Here is a 21223-nt window from a genome sequence, read left to right as displayed (position 1 = left end):
TGCTGCCGAGTGCCACGCAGCAACCAGAGTCTCCACCGGACTGTGGGCGAAAGTGTCAGGAATAGCCCCAAGCTCTGTCTGGAACCTTGACGGTTCCATAAGGCGCCTGGGGCGGAACCACCTGGTCGGTTCCTCCTCCCTACAGTGGGGGTTTGGTCTCCGGAAGTCGAGCCTCAGTAGGCAGTGGTCTGACCACGACAGGGGTATGATGTCGTTCCCCCTCAGACCAAGATCACAAATCCACTGCTCCGAGAGAAATACAAGGTCAAGCATGTGCCCCGCCGAATGGGTTGGGCCTCGAATTACTTGGGTCAAGCCCATGGCTGTCATGGAAGCCATGAACTCCTGCGCCCCCTCAGAGTTTTCACCGAGCGACGGCAAATTAAAGTCCCCCAGGACCATCAACCTAGGGAACTCAATTGCCAGCTCGGCTACCGACTCGAGGAGCGAGGGGAGGGCTGCTGCAACGCTGTTGGGAGGCAGGTACGTTAACAGCAGACCCACTTGACCCTTGAGGTCCAACTTTAACAGCAAAGACTCACACCCGACAATCTCCGGAGCAGGGACCCTACGAGGAACTAACGACTCCCGGATAACAGCGGCCACACCCCCACCCCTTCCCTGGGCTCTCGGCTGGTGTAGCACCTGAAATCCTTCTGGGCACAGCTCTACAAGGGGGACTCCTCCCTCTGGGCCCAGCCAGGTTTCAGTAATACATGCCAGGTCTGCCCTCTCATCTAAAATTAAGTCCCGGACGAGAGGAGCTTTATGTACAACAGACCTGGCATTTAGCGACAACAGCCTGAGACCAGGGTCCTGACTGCTTACGCCATCTGGTCTTGGAGTGGGACTCCTAGGGCCGGAAGGAGGGATCTCTGTAATGTAGCGAACCCTCCTTCCCCGGTAATGGCCTGCCCTAAAGTCCCCGCCGTATCTGCCCCTCCCTGTTACGACCGTAATACCCCGACCCTCTCCCGTGTCTCTAGTCCCCTCAACCACCCCCATGGCCCCCGCATCTCCCGGCAGGTCCTCCGAATCATGCATACTCATACACTCCCCCAAACAATCCCCACGTAAAAAGTTAAAAAACACAAAAATTTTACAACAATATGATCATAAAAAGTGGGACATTCATTCATCTCACGCATATCTCATACATATCCCATACAAAGAGAGAAGAAAAGATGAAAGAAAAGAAAGAAATTAAAAGTTGCGCAATTGATTAATTTAAGGTGCGAGTTCAGGTGGTAAAAATCGGCTCTCAATGTTCAGAGTTGAAATGGTTGAGGACCAGTTATAGTTCAGGTAGAATATATGGGGGAGTGTCTTATAACCCCTCTCTTTTTCTATAACTTTGTTAGTCTGAAGGTCCTGTGGGGGTTCAAACCAAACACGCAGTGCAATCATCATCTGTCCACCCGCAGTACAAATCCAGAGTCTTCCTTCTGGAAATAAGGCCACTCCAAGAGGTTCCCAGGGGCACACCATTGAAAATAAATGGGAAGAGATGGAACAGGCGTTGTAATTGCCTAGAGACCCCGTTTCTGTTTCCAAGATGGAGCTTGCTCCCTCAGTGGTAATTAGCCAAGGCAGCCTGAAAAGCATCGGAATCTCTGAGGTCAATGGGATCCTCCAGGTCTGCAGGATCCAGGGGTGGTCTTTCCAGTTCCGCAATCCCACTGCAGGCAAACGGGGGGCAAAGGTGGGGGGGGCAATGGGGCCGCCGAAACACGACACCACTGCCACCGCGCTGATATTCCTCTCCTCGCCGCCGAACAGCTGATGTAAATGAAGCAGCACGGAGATCGCTGAGACCGCCCAAACCTCCACAGTTCGCAGCTGCAGCGTCCTGACGGCCCGGAGATGGTCCTGGGGGTGGTCGCACAATCGCGGGGGGCTCCCGTCGCTAGCAAACGCAATTAGAAGATGAAACAAGCGACGGAGCCACCAAAGAACGCCGCCGCCATTTCCCGACCGAAACTCTCCTCCTCGCTGCCGAGCGGCCCGACTAGAATGGAGACCGCTGAAGACGCTGGAGCCCTCGCGGCTCGGGGCTATCCCCAAAGAGGTAGCCCCTACCGCTAACTGATCTTTTTGGGCTCCCTGGGTCTTGGGCTTCCCGAGCGAGCCTCTTATATTATATTTTGAAGTTATTACTTGCGGTTTTTCCTGCATTTCGCCGATAGTTTTTAGAGCGGACGGAGCCTTGCAGCCATCTTAATCCTCGCACATGCGCATAATGATCATAAGTTATTTATAAAAATAATAAAGGCAGGATACAAAGAGGGGGGAGGGATGGAGAGATGATGAAGAAAAAGAGATAGATAGATAGATAGATAGATAGATAGATAGATAGATAGATGATAGATAGATGGATGGATGGATGGATGGATGGATGGATGGATGGAAGGATAGGATAGGATAGGATAGGATAGGATAGGATAGGATAGGATAGATTATATCTTTGACTAGGAGCTGTAGATGAAATTGCTGAAAAAAGAGGGAAAAAGAAACAACATCCAAGGTCCCTTCCAACCCTGTTATTCTATTGTATTCTATATTTTCTCCTATATTGTTCTGAACTGAATTGTTCTGCGCCTAATATAACAGATAAACCAAAATTCATTTCCATTCTGATTGTCTTTCCCAAACCAGGTTATTTCCTGTTATACTAAATTACAATTCCTAGAAATCCCTGCCATCTTAAAAAACAGCTAAACATCTGATGTTAAACATCTGATGAATCCCAAGTTGGAAATTACACTTATCTTAATAAGTTAAATTCATTCTGGGAAGCACTATGCTTCTTATGCTTCTTATTTTTTAAACAAATATTTATATGCAAGGGAACTCAAAAATAAAATAAGCACACAACTTTTATAACTGAGGGAAGAATACTGTAAAATCTCCATTCCCTCCCCACTCCAGGGGAAGGTTACTGCAAAATCCCTATTCCCTCCTGATCAACTGGGACTCGGGAGGCAGAGAATAGATGGAGGCGGGGCCAGTTGGAGGTGGTATTTATTGGTTCTCTGAACTACTCAAAATTTCCGCTACTGGTTCTCCAGAATTCAGAACCTGCTGAATACCACCTCTGGTTTGAATTCATTCCACCATGAGCATAGCATCTCCCTACTATTTATCAAAATGGCTCATCCCCCCCCCCGACTTCTATGGTCCAATTAATTAAGTAATGGACCTGTCAGCACCTCTCCATTAAATAATTAGGAAAGAAAGACCACGAGACTCCATGTGTGGAAATCAAGTGTACTTTTACTAATTAAAAATGATTAAAGGCATAGCGAAGCGAAATCTGAATATTTAGGCGCGAAAGCGATTGATATATAGAATAGCCCATTCCCCTCCCCTTGGCATCACAGTTACAGTCCAATCATAATTCTTCCAAGTGTCAGGTGCGAGATAACTTCAAAAGGCATCACGAAGATGGAATGTCGGTGCCGTTAGTCCTGGCGGGAAAAACCCACGCATGCGTAGTCCGATCAGCCGGTGAACTCCAGAACCTTCCTCCAGCACAATGAGTAACCCCTCCCAAATACCATGCCCTCCCTCCCCGTTTCATGACAGCCGAAGCAACAGCAAAGCAGAGGCTGACAGGACCCTTTAAAGTAGCCACACTTTTTCTTTTTAATGTAAGTTTGGGGAGGAAAAAAAGGAACAGCTTTAAAAAGGTGCAGGAAGGGGCTGTGTTTATAGTTTGTCTGAAGTAAGTTTACATGCACGTTGTGGATAGCCCGACTATAGGTGTAGGTGTACTAGAGAGTAGCAGAATGTTGAAATCATTCCAAAAATTGAAAGATGCCCTGGATTATTATTCAATTCTCTGTTGCTCTGCCTTTTGACTAAGGCCATAGGAAGAATGTAATTACTTTTGGACCAATTTTCTCTACCTTGAAATGGAAAGATTCAAAGTGGCCATGCTGAGAGTTGGCTCTTGTAGCAGCTCTTGATATGCTTCATCAGTAAGAATTTGTTCCTCTGTGGGAAATAGTAGTAGCAAGCCAGATAGGCTTACAATACCTCTGTTCATGCTTTTCAGGTGTGACCAGCTGTTGCAATGGATAATTGGGTTTACACCCCAGGGGTTTTCTTATGCCTTTGTCCTTTTCTTCTGGTCAACACTGATGCAAACTAGATTGGGGTGGGCTCTGGAAATCTTAATGTGTAGAACTGCTAGTTTAATTTCTGACAGTTCATCCTAACTATATAAGTAAGCACCAGTATTCAGCCACTTCTCTCCAGTTTGGATGAACTGGTAGTGGCGGCTGCAGGAGGCTCCGCCCATCCTCCCACCATCCCCAATGGAATGCCCGAAACACTGCAAATGCACAGAAGGCAGTGTATATGCGAAGATGCGGTGTGCATGCTCACATTTGTGAACCAGTAGGGAAGATAAGTAAATCCTACCACTGCTAAGCACTATACGGTATTTTTTATTCTAGTGATATTTATAGACTACAACAGTGACGGGTTCCAGATCCCGTTGCAACCGGTACAGTTGCAACAGGGCCCGGTGTCTACCACATGAATGCATGCAGTGCACACGCACGTGCAGCACACACATGTGTCCTTATCTCTTGCAATGCCTCTGCGATGCTCCAGCTGCTCGGCAAAACGTTGTGCAGGCGCTGTGCGCTCCATGCGCATGCGAGTAAGTGCTGAAGAGCTCAAATACAGGTAAGGAGCTTGGGCGGGTTGGTGGACCCTCCAGAGCACCGTACCGGAACGGTACCCAGTGCTCCGGGCAGGCACCAGTACGCTCGTACCGCCTGCAACCCACAACTGGACTACAACAGTGGTGGGTTCCTACCAGTTTGGCTGAACTGGTAATGGTTTGGTGGCTGGGTTGCTGGAACCGGCAGAGATTCAGGCCTGCCACGTCCCCGAACCAGTTCTCCGGGCAGCACCGTAGGCACTGCCATTTTGGTTTTTGCTTCTGCGCAGAACAATTTGTATTGCAGTGCACATGCGTGCGCAGCATGTACACGAATGAACCAACAGTAGTGCCTTCCGGAACCCACCCTTGGACTACAAGTGGAAGAACAAATGATGTTGCATAGATTAAGAGAGCTAAGGAAAAGAGCTGTTGGAAAAACAAGTGTGTGGAATATATCCACTAAAATGAATGAATACAGCATTTATGGACATGGGTAGGATGACAAATTGCTTATAAGAACATAAAAAAAACTGTTTTATGACTAATATGATGCATAATGAACAGGAAAAAAAAAGAGGTTTATTTCTTTCTCACAATATTGAATCTGGAGTCATCCAATGAAACCAAACAATAGACTTCTTACTGTCTATATTTAATATCCTTTCTTCACACAGCATGTATTTAACCCGAGGGATTTGTTCTCATCAAAGGGGACGATGGTTACTTACTTATGTAATTAAATAATAAGGGGATTACTTACTTTGATAGATGAGAAAACTATCTGTGGCTATTAGACATGAGTGTTACGCATGGCTACCAGGATTAGAGACAGCAAACCTCTGAATTCCAATTGAGGAGGAACAACTGTGAGAAAAAGCTTTTGCTGTTGGAGTCTTGATATACCTGTCAACCCTGAAGTGAACCTGGCTGAAGCCATCTTTATGGTCTCAGAGTTGCCATGAAAAAGGGAGGGGAGGGGAAATAGTTAGCTGGGGTTTTGTAGTCAAAAGAAAAAGTTTTCCTGTGGGAACCAAGGACATTTCAACAGGTGGTGGGGAAGAGGAGGAGTAAAGTAACCACGCAACCAGCTGGAAATTTTATTGGACAATGTGACTGACATGTGGGGAGGGGGAAAAAGGGGAACTTTCACTTTTTAAATGGGTCAAAATTGTGGGACTTTTCAGAGGTGATTTTCACCAGTTGTGCCAATATGATGCCCCCAATAAATTGTTCTTTGAGGAATCTGCCTGCCTGGGCGTTCTCCTTTCAATGGGTCAGAACATTTGACAATAGCTCTACTTTAATTCATGACATGTCTGTGAGAAGTCCTGGATATTTTTATTACGGTCACTCAGCCCTCCCGTCAAAAGAAGAGACAAAAGGAATTGAGTGGTTTCCCCCCCTCCCCTCACTCCCAAAGTATAAAGTAAGAAAATTTTGTTCCAAAGAAACCTCAGATATCTTTTCCCTTTTATTTTGATTCCCCCTGTTTTACAGATAGTCCTTGACTTACAATCATTCATTTAGTGACCGTTCAAAGTCAAAACAGCGCTGACAAAAGTGACCTAGAACCATTTTTCACATGTATGATCCTTTCAGCATCCTGGTCACATGATCAAAATTTGGATACTTGGCAACTGGCTCATATTTATGACGGTTGGTGTGCCTCAGGGCCACGTGATCAGCTTCTGCAACAAACTAAGTCAATGAGGAAGACAGATTCACTTAATAACCTTGTTACTAACTTAACAACTGCAGTGACTCATTTAACAACTGTGGCAAGAAAGGTCGCAAAATAGGACAAAGCCAGTGGTGGGTTCCTAGTGGTTCGGCCGAACCGGTAGTGGTTTGGTGGCCTGGGTGGCTGGAACTGGCAGTGACTCAGGCCTGCCACGCCCCCGAACCAGTTCCCCGGTCAGTGGCACCATTTTGTTTTTCAGTTCTGTGCATGCGCAGAACAATTTTAATTGCACTGTGCAGGCACTCACAGCATGCATCAAGCGTGCGCAGCGCACAGACGAGCAAACCGGCAATAGTGCTGGCTGGAACCCACCCCTGGACGAAACATACTTAGCAATTGTCTTGCATAACAACAGAAATTTTGGGGTCATTTGTGGCTGTAAGTGGAGAACTACCTGTGTTCTCAAATTCATAAAAAATGTCAAAACCTGCTCATAGCTCCAGTATTATAGATACGTTCCCTGTTGGATGGACTCTCGATATTTGGCACTAATGTCATATTCCAGTATTGATAACACCTTATAAAGCCTTAGTTAGGGCACAACTGGAATGCTGCATCCTGTTTTGATTGCCACATTACAAAAAAAAAAAAGATGTTGAGACTTTGGGAAAAGTGCAACAGGTATCTTAACCCTGATGAACTCTGTGCGGCTTATATTGGACATATTTTTTAGAATGTATATTATATTACCGTGCAATTTTACCTATATTACACAGGACAAAAAGAAAAAAAAAAGAGATTGGAATGTAAATTGATGAGTACATAAGATTTTGAACAGAAAAAAAGTTTTCTTGAAATGCCAACTTTAAGAACTTTCAGTGGAAGAATATACGAAGTACGGCAAATCCTTTTTAACTGACTGAAAAGTGTGGACATTATAGCAGTATTTAAAAAGTTAACATAGAAAAGAGCATATTGCCTGCACTTAATGGCCCAGAGAGGGGATAGTGTAGGTAACAACAGGCATTTCAGCAAAGAACAAATAAAATGGAATCCTTGTGCTCCCTGAACTTACTTGCTTGCTTGCTTGGAGACATTTTGTTACCCAACTAGGCAACATCATCAGTGCTGATGACTGTGGGGGGTTACTGCCTTTTTACATACAGTAGCTTGTCTTGTTTGTGTTGGTGGGGTGTGTGGTTTTCTCCTTGGTACTTCCTTGATTAAGGTATTTTTTTCTGCCTGTTTGTCTTGTGTTAATTCTTGTTTATCTGGGTGTTGACTATTGGAGAGGATATAGAACCACAGACTCATGGAACAGTTCTCAGACATCTTCTATTCCAACCTCCTGTTCAAGGCAGGAGCCTTATACCATATGACTATATGGATGTCCAATCTATTCTTGAAAACCTCCAGTTGTGGACAACCCACAATCCCAGGAGGCAAGCCATTCCATTGACTAATTGCTCTCACTGTCAGAGAATTTCTCTACACTTCTAGGTTGAATCTCTCTTCAACAAGTTTCCACCCATTACTTCTTGTCCTGTCTTCTGGTGCCCGAGAGCCATGATGGCGAACCTAAGAGCCCTCTCTGTGGGCATGCGCGCTGTCACCAGCTGCTTTTCTGGTTTCTGGCACACATGCAAGTCTTCGAGCGTAGCGGAGCACAGAAAACTCGAAGACCAGCTGGCCAATGTGCATGCATGTGCCAGAAACCCGAAGACCAGTTGGCCGGTGTGCACATTCACAAATGTGCAATGGCCAGCTGCTCTTTGGGTTTCTGGCGCTTCAGCGCATGTGAAGATCAGCTGGCTGGTGTGCACGCACGCACCGGAAATCCAAAGACGAGCTGGCTAGCGCCCGTACCAGGGGTGGGTTCCTGCTAGTTCTAACCTCTTCTATAGAAGAGGTTCCACAAATCTACAGAGCCGTTTAGAACCGGTTCCAGCTCCCTCCCTCTGCCCGTCCGGACATCATCAAGATAAAGAGCGAGAGGAGGAATTCTGGGAGTTGAAGTCCACAAGTCTTAAAGCTGTCAAGTTGAACACCCCGGGGGGGGGGGTCCAAAGGGTTAGGGGTGCAAGGGTCTTGTAACTTGACAGCTTTAAGACTTGTGTGCTTCAAATGCCAGAGTTTCTGAGCCAACATTTTGGTTGCTAAGCAAGAGCGTTGTTAAGTGAATTTCACTACATTTTACAAGTTGGCCATGCCCACCCAGTCACATGACTGCCAAGCCACTCTCACTCAGTCACTTGGCTGGCAAGCCAGTCCCACCTGGTCACATGGCCGGCAAGCCACTCCCACAAAGCAGGCAACACCTACAGAAGAGATTCTAAAAAAAGTTGAAACCCACCACTGGCCCGTACATTCCAGTTTCAGTATTCAGTGCCAAAAAGGTTCGCCATCATAATCCTGCTTTCTTTGTGACAGCCTCTCAAATAGAGGAAGATAGCGAACACCTACTTCCCTCCAGTCCTTCTCTTCAGTAGGCTAGACATACCTGCACCTCAACTGTTCCTTGTATGATTTAGCCTTCAGACCTTTATCATTATTGCTCTTCTCTGCACAATTTCCATGATATTAACATCCTTTTGTCTTTTTTTTATTGTTGTTATTTCATTCTTAGCTTTCTTTTGTCTCATTGAATTGTATGTAAACATGGTTTATTTCTATGTGCCTATTGATGGCTGATTTTTCTGAATGGACAAATACAGACTGTAAAAAAGAAGAAGTTATTAATAAAATAACTTCTTCAGGGGACAAATCAAGGGATATAAAGATTAATTAAAGCAACAGATTTGAAAAGACAATATCTAATTTAAACCTACTGTCTATTAACTCAGGGAATTTGAAGCTACTGTCCACTAATTCAGAGAAGATTAAGAATTTCCTTGATTAAAAAACCCTGTAACTCAAACAAATGCAATAGGAATTCAATTACAAATCTGAGACAGGTACAGTGAACTATATGATAATGTGTTTTTCTTTTTTTCTCTCTCTAGTCTAGCAATTGCTCTTTATTATTGTATACAATGAAAATTATTTAAAAAAAGTACAAAGTTTTGTATAGCTAAAATACAATACTTGAATCCAAAATAATCCAGAAATAACCAAGCCCTGCTCTTTGCTCCTAGCTTCCTTTTTTAAAAAAACTCAGAAACCTGCACTTTTGACCTTGAATTCAATCAGACGTTCTCTGGTAGGTATGTATTACAACATTATCCAAGCTGGCACCCTGTAAAAGTGCTGGGCCATCTCTCAATAGAAGAGTAATGTCATAACTCATAGGACTGAGTGAAGTTTTGATTTAAAGGGAATTTGATCAAATCCCTTCCTTCAAACTGAATTGCAAAATCAATTTGCTGATTTGAATTGCTGCAATGGATTTCTGCGCAAGCAAGCAAACAAATGAACAAAAAAAGCAGTATTGTATCAGGGCCAAACATTGGAAAGAAATGCAAAAATCCCTTTTCCCCAGCAAGTAACTGGGCTTAACACTTGTAGCGTTAAGTCCTTCCATTGGCATCTCAACTTCATCCTTGTTAAGCCTGGTAGGTCTTAACTGTCACACAGTCAATTAAGGATATAATAATAAACCCACTGGATGCTCTGATTTATTCTAATTTTGCTCTACACTTAATCTGTAATATTGCAAAGGAATAACATTGCTAATTTTTTTGTTATGATCTTAAAACTCAGCTGGAGATAATTTGAATGGGTTATTCTGCTGGTTTCCAAGGATTGAAAAGATGAAACGTTAATAATCCATCTTATCTCTCACCAAAAGAAAGACCAGAGTTTTGTAGACCTATATACTAATGAATCCAGAAATACAGTGGAACTATCATGTCCTGTTTGGTCTAATGTTATTTTTTGGGGGGAGAGAGCACTTGTACACAACTTGTGACAGTACATAACAGTACAACACTGTTTTTGCCATTTTTGCCTCTCCTTGCTCTTACCATGCCAATGACTCTGGTTCAGCTGTTGAAAGGATGGGTGGATTTGCCTACAGTCAATGTAGGGGAAGAGGTGCAAATGGTAGAACAAAACCTCTCTGGACACAGACTCATGTATTCCGATCTTTGAATTCATGAAAGGTAAGCTACCTGAAATGCTTAAGAATCATTTTCATGAACCACCTGATAAAAAACAGCCATCAAGATCTAAACACACAACAATGTCCCTTTTTCAATCTGCCCATTGTAAGAAAGTACATTCCATTTAACACGAGCCATTCTACCAAGAAAGATGAAAACTGAATCAAAACATAGAACAAGATATTTTAAACATGGAATTGTCTGATTAAAGACTATTATGGAATTTTGTCATAGGAAGAGGGAGAGGGGGAAAGATCAATGATTAGTAGATGGGATGCATACATAGATTAGATAGATTGATAGATAAGATAGATGATAGATAGATAGATAGATAGATAGATAGATAGATAGATAGATAGATAGATAGATAGATATAGATAGATAGATAGATAGATAGATAGATAGATAGATAGATAGACAGACAGACAGACAGACAGACAGACAGACAGACAGACAGAAAGACAGAGAGACAGATAGACAGACAGATGATAGTCAGACATACAACTTCGTGAAATGAAAGAAATACAGATCCTGATATTATATATTTGAGCTAATCACTTGCTAAAAGCAAAATCAATATATTGCAAAGAGATCTCAGAGTACTTGTGACATATACAGGAGAAATTACACTATAAGACTCAAGTTTTTACAATAAAATGCTAAATTAAAAATAATTGTTATGAAATGAATAAGAATGCAGACAGTCTACTATTCCTTTGCAGGTATTTTAGTATGGTGGAAATATCCAAATAAATAATAGTGATCCAACTTTGTAGTTTTAAATGTGGAATGTTATAAATTTGGCTGGTTTACATTTCATTATATACATTCAATATTCTGTTTTGGCAATTTGTTATTCTAACTATATTAAATATGGCATGTAGAATTGAAAATGTAAATACTGTAATCCTACAAAGCAGTGCAAATTGTTCTTTATGTATGCACATACATTATGTTCTTCAAATAAGTACAAATACAGGCAACCCCCCCATAATTTCAAATGAATTAGACAAGATTCTTTTAAGTGTAATTTAACTGAATATTTACAACTTTATTTATTAAGTGGCTGTTCACTTCTGAAGGCTGCAAGGGAGTTCTTTGAAATTCTTTAACATAAAAATATTGAGAGCGCAATAAGAAAAACAATAAATATTTCAGTTTTGCAACTTTAGGAGGTGAAAAGAATACAGAATGAAAGCTTTGAAATACATGTTTTGTTAATAGAGGTGATGCCCAACATGGTTATATATGATTTCAATGTCCTACATAGGTCTTTTATAATATATGCAATCCCTGAGACAAAAGATAATTTGATAGAATCAGTGTGGCAATATTATTTATATAAAAACAATATAGATTGTCATTGTTTAAACATCCCAAACAAGAGAGTGCTATGAAAGAATAAAACATAATTACTTCTGAATCTATCCATAATTATTCATCCATAAGTATCAATATTAAATGGATGGATATAAAGACATCAGTATATTCATCAGAATAATCTCACCCTTTCAAGGATCAATAAAAGAACTATTCCACTCCCCTGTATCACTGATTGCCTTAGTCATAGTGGTTACTAAAATAAACAAAATAGTTTGCTCCCCATTAATAATTTTGTTGCAATAGCTTAATAATTAACAGATATTTATTTATTTATTTATTTATTAGACTTATATACCGCTTCATAGGGCTTTCAACCCTCTCTAAGCGGTTTACAAATTTTTTTAGCAAATTGAGTCAGCAACTTGCCCCCACCCGGACTGTTCATCCTTGCTATTGCTATTGCTATTAGTTCCACGAACTGTCTTTGAAGACCACTTGGGAGCTTCAGCTAGTCCAACTGTAGTGGATCAAATAATAATACCAGTAGGTACAGTTAGCAATAGCAGTTAGACTTATATACCGCTTCATAGGGCTTTCAGCCCTCTCTAAGCGGTTTACAGAGAGTCAGCATATTGCTCCCAACAACAATCCGGGTCCTCATTTCACCCACCTCGGAAGGATGGAAGGCTGAGTCGACCTTGAGCCGGTGAGATTTGAACCGCTGAACTGCAGATCACAGTCAGCTAAAGTGGCCTGCAGTACTGCACCCTAACCACTGCGCCACCTCGGCTCTTAAAACCAGCACAAGTCCAGGAACAATAAAAACATAGCTGGAAATTGGAAAAAAGTATTTTCCAATTAACACATCACGGAAGAGGCAAGGAAAACAAGTGCGATACCAATTCTGCAACTCAAGGATGAAAAGGTAGAATTTGCATTGTGATGTCATGCCAAACATTTCATCACTTTGGCATCATTGTAATTAGGAATGAACCCCTGTGTCCCTTAATAATTTGATATTTGAAAGTAAACCAATAATAAGTACAGTACAACAATGGAATAAATTGTGCAGGAAAATAATTAGTGAACAATAAGACAAAATTCCAAACTCTATTCTCATAATGTTTTTGTTCAAGAACCATTTTTATGTTATAAATAATAACAAATGATATATATATTTGCTCCCCAACTTGGTGTTCTCTAGAATGTTTTGGAATTTGAAGACCCATAATTTCTGTACTGCATTTGCCAACTGATTAGGTGTGGTGGCCTAGAGGTGGCGCTCTCGCCTCACAATCAGAGGGCTGTGAGTTCAATCCTATGTAGAGGCAGATATTTCTCTCTCTCTCTCTGGTCACCATGAGAATATATCTGCTGAACAAAACTCCACATTGGCAACAGGAAGGACATCCGGCCATTAAACACTCTGCTAGCTCTGGTCAGTTGCCCAGACTCTACCCCACAAGGGATTATGGGGCCATTAAATGATGATGATTTGCCAACTGATTAGTGGATTTGAACTTCAAACATTTGGGCAGATGAATGCATGCATACTCTCCTACATATATTGTTCAAATGAAAAAAGAGGGAGGGATACAGCATAATAATTCCTTCTCAGCCACAAAAAAAAAATCAACATTTTTTTGTCAGAAGTTTCAAAGGGAACTGAATTTTAAGTGTCGGCTGGTGCCTTCACTCACCTCAGTAATGAAGGACTTGGCTGTCGAAGGGTTCATTACCAAAATGGCCCGCCTCAGCGTGTCCCGATAGCGGTTGAGTTCTTCAATCCGCATGGTGGTGAAGAGTCCTGTGATCATTTTATTGATGTTGTTCTCTACTTTCTGAAGTGCGACATCCATTCCCTGCTGGGATACTTTGTCCAAAAACTCTTGGATTCCACGGATATCTGGGAACATTAAAAAAAAAACCTCATCAGAATGCTAATTACCAAATAGAACACAGACAAAACTGATTTGGTCTTATCTGGAGAAAGGTATTGTGCCTCACATTAAGCAACTGCCCCCCGAAGCCACATTAACTTAATATTCATTGCAACTGTTTGTTAGCTACATTCCTGACATATCCTAAAGGGCTAATTTGTGAGTGGAAATTTTTAGGCACTAGTTTCTTTTGAAAAGAACAATTTAAAAAGGAATTTAATTATCCCTGCTTTGCTCGTAGTATGAGACCAAATCCTGACAGACTGTGGTGTTTGTTAAGTAACACCTGCCAAGAAAAGGGACAATAAGTTATCAAAAGGCAATCTACTCCACCTGATTGAACCCAGAAATCACATTATAACAATATCCTCCCCCCCCCCCCGGTCATCAGGAACAAAAATATATATTTAGAAGTGGAAAATATTTACAGCAATGGCACTTATAGTAAATATGTCAAAAGAATTGAGAATTTGAAACAAGAGTCTTTACCAAGCAGAGTCACACCTTGAGACCAATTGCACAGATAAACCTTCGAAATCTGAATGATAGGATTTTAAAAAAAGAAGAAGTCAGGGGCAAATTAATATGAACTGAGAAGGATGGGCTACACAATGGTAATGGGTAGGGAAAAAATTACTCTCTTTGTCACTCTAGCTAAAAATAAGTTTCTAAAACTGATTAATTACATCTCAAATTAAAATTAGAGTGCTTCAGGTTTTTTCTGAAATGCAGATAGCACCCTAGGTGATATCTGCCAGATCTATTCTAAGGAGAAAAATACTTCAAAGTTCTCTGTTTCTACTCTTACTTACCTGAAATTTTCTAGGTTTCATCATTAAAAAACCCAAACTAAAACAAAATCACCTGACTCAAGCAATTGAACTTACATGCGTGTTAGTTCTTACTTTGTATGCCGCTCTTCCTTTCCATCTTTCTATTTAACGTTTTGTTCAGGTATGAGTTGACAATATTGGATATAACTATCATGCTGAAAGCTGCCAGAAGTATAAGGTAAAGTTTCCCCGTCACACATATGTGCTAGTTATTCCCAACTCTAGGGGGTGCTGCTCATTTCCGTTTCAAAGCCGAAGAGCCAGCCCTGTCCAAAGACGTCTATGTGGTCATGTGACCGGCATGACTAAATGCTGAAGGCGCAGGGAACACTGTTACCTTCCCAGCAAAGGTGGTTCCTATTTTTTCTACTTGCATTTTTTTATGTGCTTTAGAACTTCTAGGTTGGCAGAAACTGGCACAAGTAACGGGGGCTCACTCCATTACGCAGGACTGGGAACTTGAACCATTGAACTGCCGACCATTTTGATCAACAAGCTCAGCATCTTAGCCACTGAGCCACCGCATCCCTACTGCCAGAAGTACATTGAACGGGTTTTTTTTAAAAAGCCCAACATTTGTTTTTGCTAGTGCTTTTGCAATAATTATTTGACCGAGGACTAATTTAGATATATCTGCTCTCATAGAAGGTCCAAAATACTTCGGGCTTAGACTTCCTCATGCTGACCTCATTCAATGGAAATAGTCAGAACTGAATGAAGATAATTAGCCAGGCCAAACTAAGTTTTTAAAAGGAAGAACAATTTAGTTCTGTAGAGAGAGTGTTGATAAATGCAAAGAGATGCATATATGTAGGCAATTTAATGTCCTTTTGGCACTGGGAGATTTTTTTTTTTTTTTACTAAGTCAGACTTTTTACAGAGACAGACTTTAGTAAAAAGTCTGTCAGTGCCAAAAGAGACATTTATGGACTGCCTTTGAGTTTCTTCAGTTTCTCATTTTTAAAAATGAGAAGCTGGTGTATGACAAAGCAAAGCAGCATAGGCCATCATTTTTATACCTGGGAACGCTTATATTGGGCCACACTGACGTTTTTAAGACATCAAAGTGATAAGTGGCTGCAGTGCAGTAGCTTTGGAAACTCATCTGCTCAGAAAAAGGTTAAAAAAAAACACATTAGGGTACAAAAAAAACCCCCTCCTGTTGGGTGCAGTGTAGGACACAATCAGCAGCAATGATACCACATTGTTTTCTGCTTAACAATTACATTTTGGCTTACCACCTATCATGGCAATCATCTTATGAAACACCCTAGAACAGTGGTTTCCAAACTTGGCAACTTTAAGACTTGTGGACTTCAACTCCCAGAATTCTCCAGCCAGCTCTGCTGAAGTCCACAAGTCTTAAAGTTGCCAAGTTTGGGAACCACTGCCCTAGAAGATAGGGTCAAGATGGATCTTGACAGACTTGAACACCGGGCCCTATTTAAGAAAATGAAATTGAATGTAGACAAAAGTAAAGTCTTACACTTACCATATTTTTTGGAGTATGAGACGCACCGGAGTATAAGACGCACCAAGATTTTTAAGGCAATTAAAAAAAAAGTTTTTGCACTCTGCAGACCTCCCAAAAATGGCCCATTTTTTTGCAAAAATGGGGCCATTTTTTGGTCAAAAAGGGCATGCATAGTCTTTAAGAGGCTTATAGAGTGTTCCTGGAGGCTGGGGTGGGGCAAAACGAGTAAAAAACGGCCCATTTTTCGCTCATGTTTGTCATCCCCAACCCCCAGGAGCACTCTGGAAGCCTCCTAAAGGCTATGCATGGCCATTTTTGCAAAGGGGGCAGGGTTTCGGGAGGCCAAAAATGCTGTATTCAGTGTATAAGATGCACCCAGATTTTCAGCCTCTTTTTTGAGGGAAAAGGATGCGACTTATACTCCGAAAAATACGGGCAAGAAAAACCAAAAGTACACATATAAACTGTGTACTTTATAAACCAGGCTTAATAGCAGTAATTATGAGAGTGCTCTTGGAGTCTTAATGGGCAACCAGTTAAATATGAATCAACAGTGTGCGGCAGCAGCCAAAAAAGCCAATGCAATCTTAAATTGCATTAACAGAACAATACAATCAAGATCAAGTGAGGTACTAATACCACTCTATAAAGCCTTAGTAAGACCACACCTAGAATACTGAATCAAGTTTTGGTCACCACACTATAAAAAGGTGTTGAAAAAGTGCAGAAAAGAGCAACCAGGATGATTAGGGGATTGGAAGCTAAAGCATATGATGAACGGTTACAGGAACTGGGCATGGCTAGTCTAGTTAAGAGAAAGACCAGGGGAGACATGATAGTAGTATTCAAGTATTTAAGGGGCTACCACAGAGAGGAAGGGGTCAAACTATTTTCCAAGGCACCTGAAGGCTAGACAAGAAATAATGGATGGAAGCTGAGGTTCAACCTAGAAATAAGGAGAAATTTTCTGACAGTGAGAACAATCAACCAATGGAACAGAAGTTGCCTTCGGAAGTTGTGGGAGCTTCATCACTGAAAGCTTTCAAGAAAAGAAAAAAAAAAGAAAAAAAAAGAAAAGATTGGACTGCCATCTGTCAGAAATGGTGTAGGGTCTCCTGATTGAGCGGGGGGGGGGGTGGACTAGATCACCTACATGGCCCCTTCTAACTCTGTTAATCTGTTAATCAGAAACCATTCAAAATATTTCCTGCGTGTTCAAAATGAGCTTATTCCTGCATTATTTAATTCTTTGCTTAGGTGAGAGATTCCACACTAACTTCACTGCTTTAAGTCAGCCTGCCGTTCTTCTTTAAAAAGATCAAAATAGTGAAATGTTTTAGAACAAGTGTTCTTTAGACATGGTGCAGGTAGTCCTTGACTTACAACAGTTCATTTAGTGACTGTTCAAAGTTACAACGGCACTGAAAAAAAGGGATTTATGATCATTTTTCACACGACCGTTGTAGCACCCCCATGGTCACATGATCAAAATTCAGACATTTGGCAATTGACTCATATTTATGGTGTATGAAGTGTCCCTGAGTGATGTGATCACCTTTTACACCTTTCCGACAAGTAATGTCAATGGGGAAGCCAGATTCCCATAACAACCTTGTTACTAACTTAACAACTGCAGCAATTCACTTAACAACTATGGCAGGGAAGGTCGTAAAATGGGGCAAAACTCCTTTAAGAAATGTCTCACTTATCAACAGAAATTTTGGTATCAATTCTGGTCAAAAGCCAAGGACTACCTGTATTAGAGGGATGCAGTGGTTCAGTGGCTAAGACACTGAGCCTGTTGATCAGAAAGGTCAGCAGTTCAGCAGTTCGAATCCCTATCACCATATAACAGAGTGAGCTCCCATTACCTGTCCCAGCTTCTGCCAACTTAGCAGTTCAAAAGCATGTAAAAATGCAAGTAGAAAAATAGGAATCACCTTTGGTGGGAAGGTAAAAGCGTTCCCTGCGCCTTTGGCATTCAGTCATGCCGGCCACATGACCACGGAGACATCTTCAGACAGCGCTGGCTCTTCAGCTTTGAAACGGAGATGAGCATCGCCCCCTAGAGTTGCAAATGACTAGCACATATATGCAAGGGCAGCCATTATCTTTGCCTGTATCCAGGGGTGAAATCCAGCAGGTTCTGACAGTTTCTGGAGAACCAGTAGTGGAAATTTTGAGTAGTTTGGAGAAATGCCACCTTTGGCTGGCTCCAGAATGGGGTGGGAATGGAGATTTTGCAGTATCCTTCCCCTAGAGTGTGGTGGGAATGGAGGTTTTGCAGTATCTTTCCCCCACCCACCAAGCCATGCCCACCAAGCCACACCACGCCCACAGAACCGGTAGTAAAAAAAAAGGGAATTTCACCACTGTCTGTATCATGTTAAGTTTGACATACTTGCTTAGAGTTTATTTATTGTGCAAAGAGATTAATATGGAAATAGTTCACTGAAAATGAAAAAAAAAAAAAATCTGAGCCCAAGGAAGGGAATGGCCTTTTCTAGATAAATCAAGGGATATAATTGCAGTATTTAGCTAGATCCTTCAGTAAGTTTCAAGTAGCACTAAACACTGAATAATGGCTTAGTGCTGCTGAAGTATATGCTCATTCTAAAAATATACTTCCAAAAGATAGTTGGTGATGGTTAATTGCAGCTCCTATTTAATGTCTAAATCAGGGAAATTAAATTCAGTCTAATCAGCACTGTTAGAGGTCTTTTTGGCACTTCAAGGACAATTTAAGAAGCAACACAATTATCTAAACGACTACAAATGTGCCAGATTTAAAGTGCATCATAAAAATATATGTTTTATCTTTAACCCTGGAATATATTGCTATCTAAGGCTTGCAGAATTAGTATAAAGTTTGAAATAAGGTTTCAGGTTTTTTTTTAAAAAAAATAGAATAGGCATGAGTGAATTTATATCCTTTTGTTTTATAAAGCTTATATCCAAACAGAGAATTATTTTTCCCTCATGTTCTCAAAATTCAATAGATACAATTCATAGAAAAATATGTTGAGGAGAACTTGTGCAGTACTGGAGATAAGAAATTAAAATATTTACCAAGAAATCCTTAGTTCTCTTTCATATCTAACGTGAGAAGTAAATACTTAATAAGACCCATTTCTAATGTATAATATATACAATCTTGCTTGACTATTGTAAGGATTACAATAAAATAATGTACCCAAGTCTTCAGAATATTCTGAAATACTATAGAAGTAGTAATTATTATTGTTATAAGTATTATTATTAAATCATACTAAAATAAGTGATAATTATACACTGCAGAATTGGTATGCCACCAACAGCTTTTAACAGAATCATAGCATTAACTTTCTTCCATATCCACTACTTAAAAGATAAAAATGATATTAATTCCTCTACATCATCTTTTGATCATCTCTGTCTTTAAATTTCTATTTTCCGCCAGCCTCATATTTTAAAGGGAACGGTCTAGGCAATTTTGAACTCAGGGCAGGATAAAATTGTATCTAACAATTAACTAGTTTCTATCAAAACAATCAGTCAAGCACTGAAGTAATTAAAATTCTGGTGTAATGTCCTGTATCTAGCTGAGAGCAGCTACCTGGATAACAAATACAAAGAAGAGAGGGCAGAAAAGACGGAGAAACTGATGATGAGGAGCTATCAGGATTTATTGTGACAAATCTAACGCATATGAATTTTTTTGGCATAAAGGTTTTCATGCTGGGATGCCATCCGCTAGTATTCCTAAGCCAAATCTTCCAGAAAGATCCCTTTATCTTCACTGCTAAAACTTTCATCCTTCAATCACGTCTTCACTGTCCTGCTCATTAAAATATAGAAACCCATTCTGCATGTTGATGGAACGTTATTTTATATTTTCAGTTAATGATGAAATAACTATAGAAAAGGTAGAGACAATATGGTGTGGTAAGTGAAGCTTTAACTGAATTTAAACTTTACACCAAGGAAAGTAGAAATTGGGACTCTGGCTAATTCATTAAATGTCCGAATGAATTGTCCCCATCAAAACTGCTTCCTTAACACACATACCCAAAAGAAGGTCAGTTCTCTTCTGTACAATTTCTGTTTAAGTCACAGAATGATAAGAGTTCTTTTCTGAACTAGAGGTTCATAATTTTGTTAAGGGTAGTAATTGAAGCAGAAAACACAGAGCATTACAGGCTGTTATGCTTTTTACAATATACAGTGGAATTATTTGTAGCAGGCATTCACAACAAACAATTGCAATAGCACTTAGACACAAAGAACCCCTCATAGTGCTTTATAGCACTCTCTAAAAGTTTAGACCACCAGCTTATTGCCGCCAACAATCTGGGCAGAGGTGGGTTCCCATCGGTTTGGCCCAGTTTGGCCGAACTGGTGCTGGTATGGCGGCCTGGGTTGCTGGAACCGGCACCAACCCAGGCCTGCCACACTCTGAACTGGTTCCCCAGATGCCGCCATCACCACTGCTATCTTGTTTTTCAGTTCTGTGCATGCGCAGAACAATTTTAATTGAATTATGTATGTGTTAACAGAGAGCATAGTGTGCGCACAAGTGAACCTGCAGTAAAGCCGGCCGGAACCCACCCCTGAATCTGGGTCCTCATTTTACTGACCTCAGAAGGATGAAAGGTTGAGTCAACCTTGAACTGGTGAGGATCGATCTTCTGGCTTGGGCAGAGTTAACCTGCAATACTGCATTCTAACCACTGCTCCACTAGGTTCCTGACATACAACACAATACTGGTGTTCACACAATGTCAGCTTTCTGGTAAGTCTTCTTTCCAGAGACTATCCTCCTCTCGCTTTCTATCTGTCTCCCTTGTCCATTTGTGTCCTTGACAAGAGAGTAATAAGAAAGGAATGGGCTGGAATTTACTCTCGTCTCCTCAATGTAGCTCAGGGTAATAGCAATAGCAATAGCAGTTAGACTTATATACTACTTCATAGGGCTTTCAGCCCTCTCTAAGCGGTTTACAGAGTCAGCATATTGCCCCCAACAACAATCCGTGTCCTCATTTTACCCACGTTGGAAGGATGGGAGGCTGAGTCAACCCTGAGCCGGTGAGATTTGAACAGACGAACTGCAGAACTGCAGTCAGCTGAAGTAGCCTGCAGTGATGCATTTAACCACTGCGCCACCTCGGCTCTGGAACTGCTCACCTTAAGAACTAGTTGCTCTGACCAAGGCTTCCCC

The 21223-nt window shown here is 41.2% G+C and overlaps 1 protein-coding gene across 1 annotated transcript in view; it reads right to left on the bottom strand.

The window, feature by feature from the left end:
* Positions 1-21223, bottom strand: part of GRID2 (glutamate ionotropic receptor delta type subunit 2) — a 1047867-nt gene that overhangs the window by 429325 nt on the left and 597319 nt on the right. Inside the window, 1 exon segment of the mRNA XM_032224334.1 lies at positions 13480-13685. Within this exon segment, the coding sequence (XP_032080225.1) occupies positions 13480-13685 (206 nt within the window).

Source organism: Thamnophis elegans, chromosome 9 (genome assembly GCF_009769535.1).
Source record: "Thamnophis elegans isolate rThaEle1 chromosome 9, rThaEle1.pri, whole genome shotgun sequence".
In the NCBI taxonomy this organism is placed as follows: Eukaryota; Metazoa; Chordata; class Lepidosauria; order Squamata; family Colubridae; genus Thamnophis; species Thamnophis elegans.
Note: the sequence above shows the minus strand (reverse complement) of the source record. Positions and strands in the feature narration are given on the sequence as shown.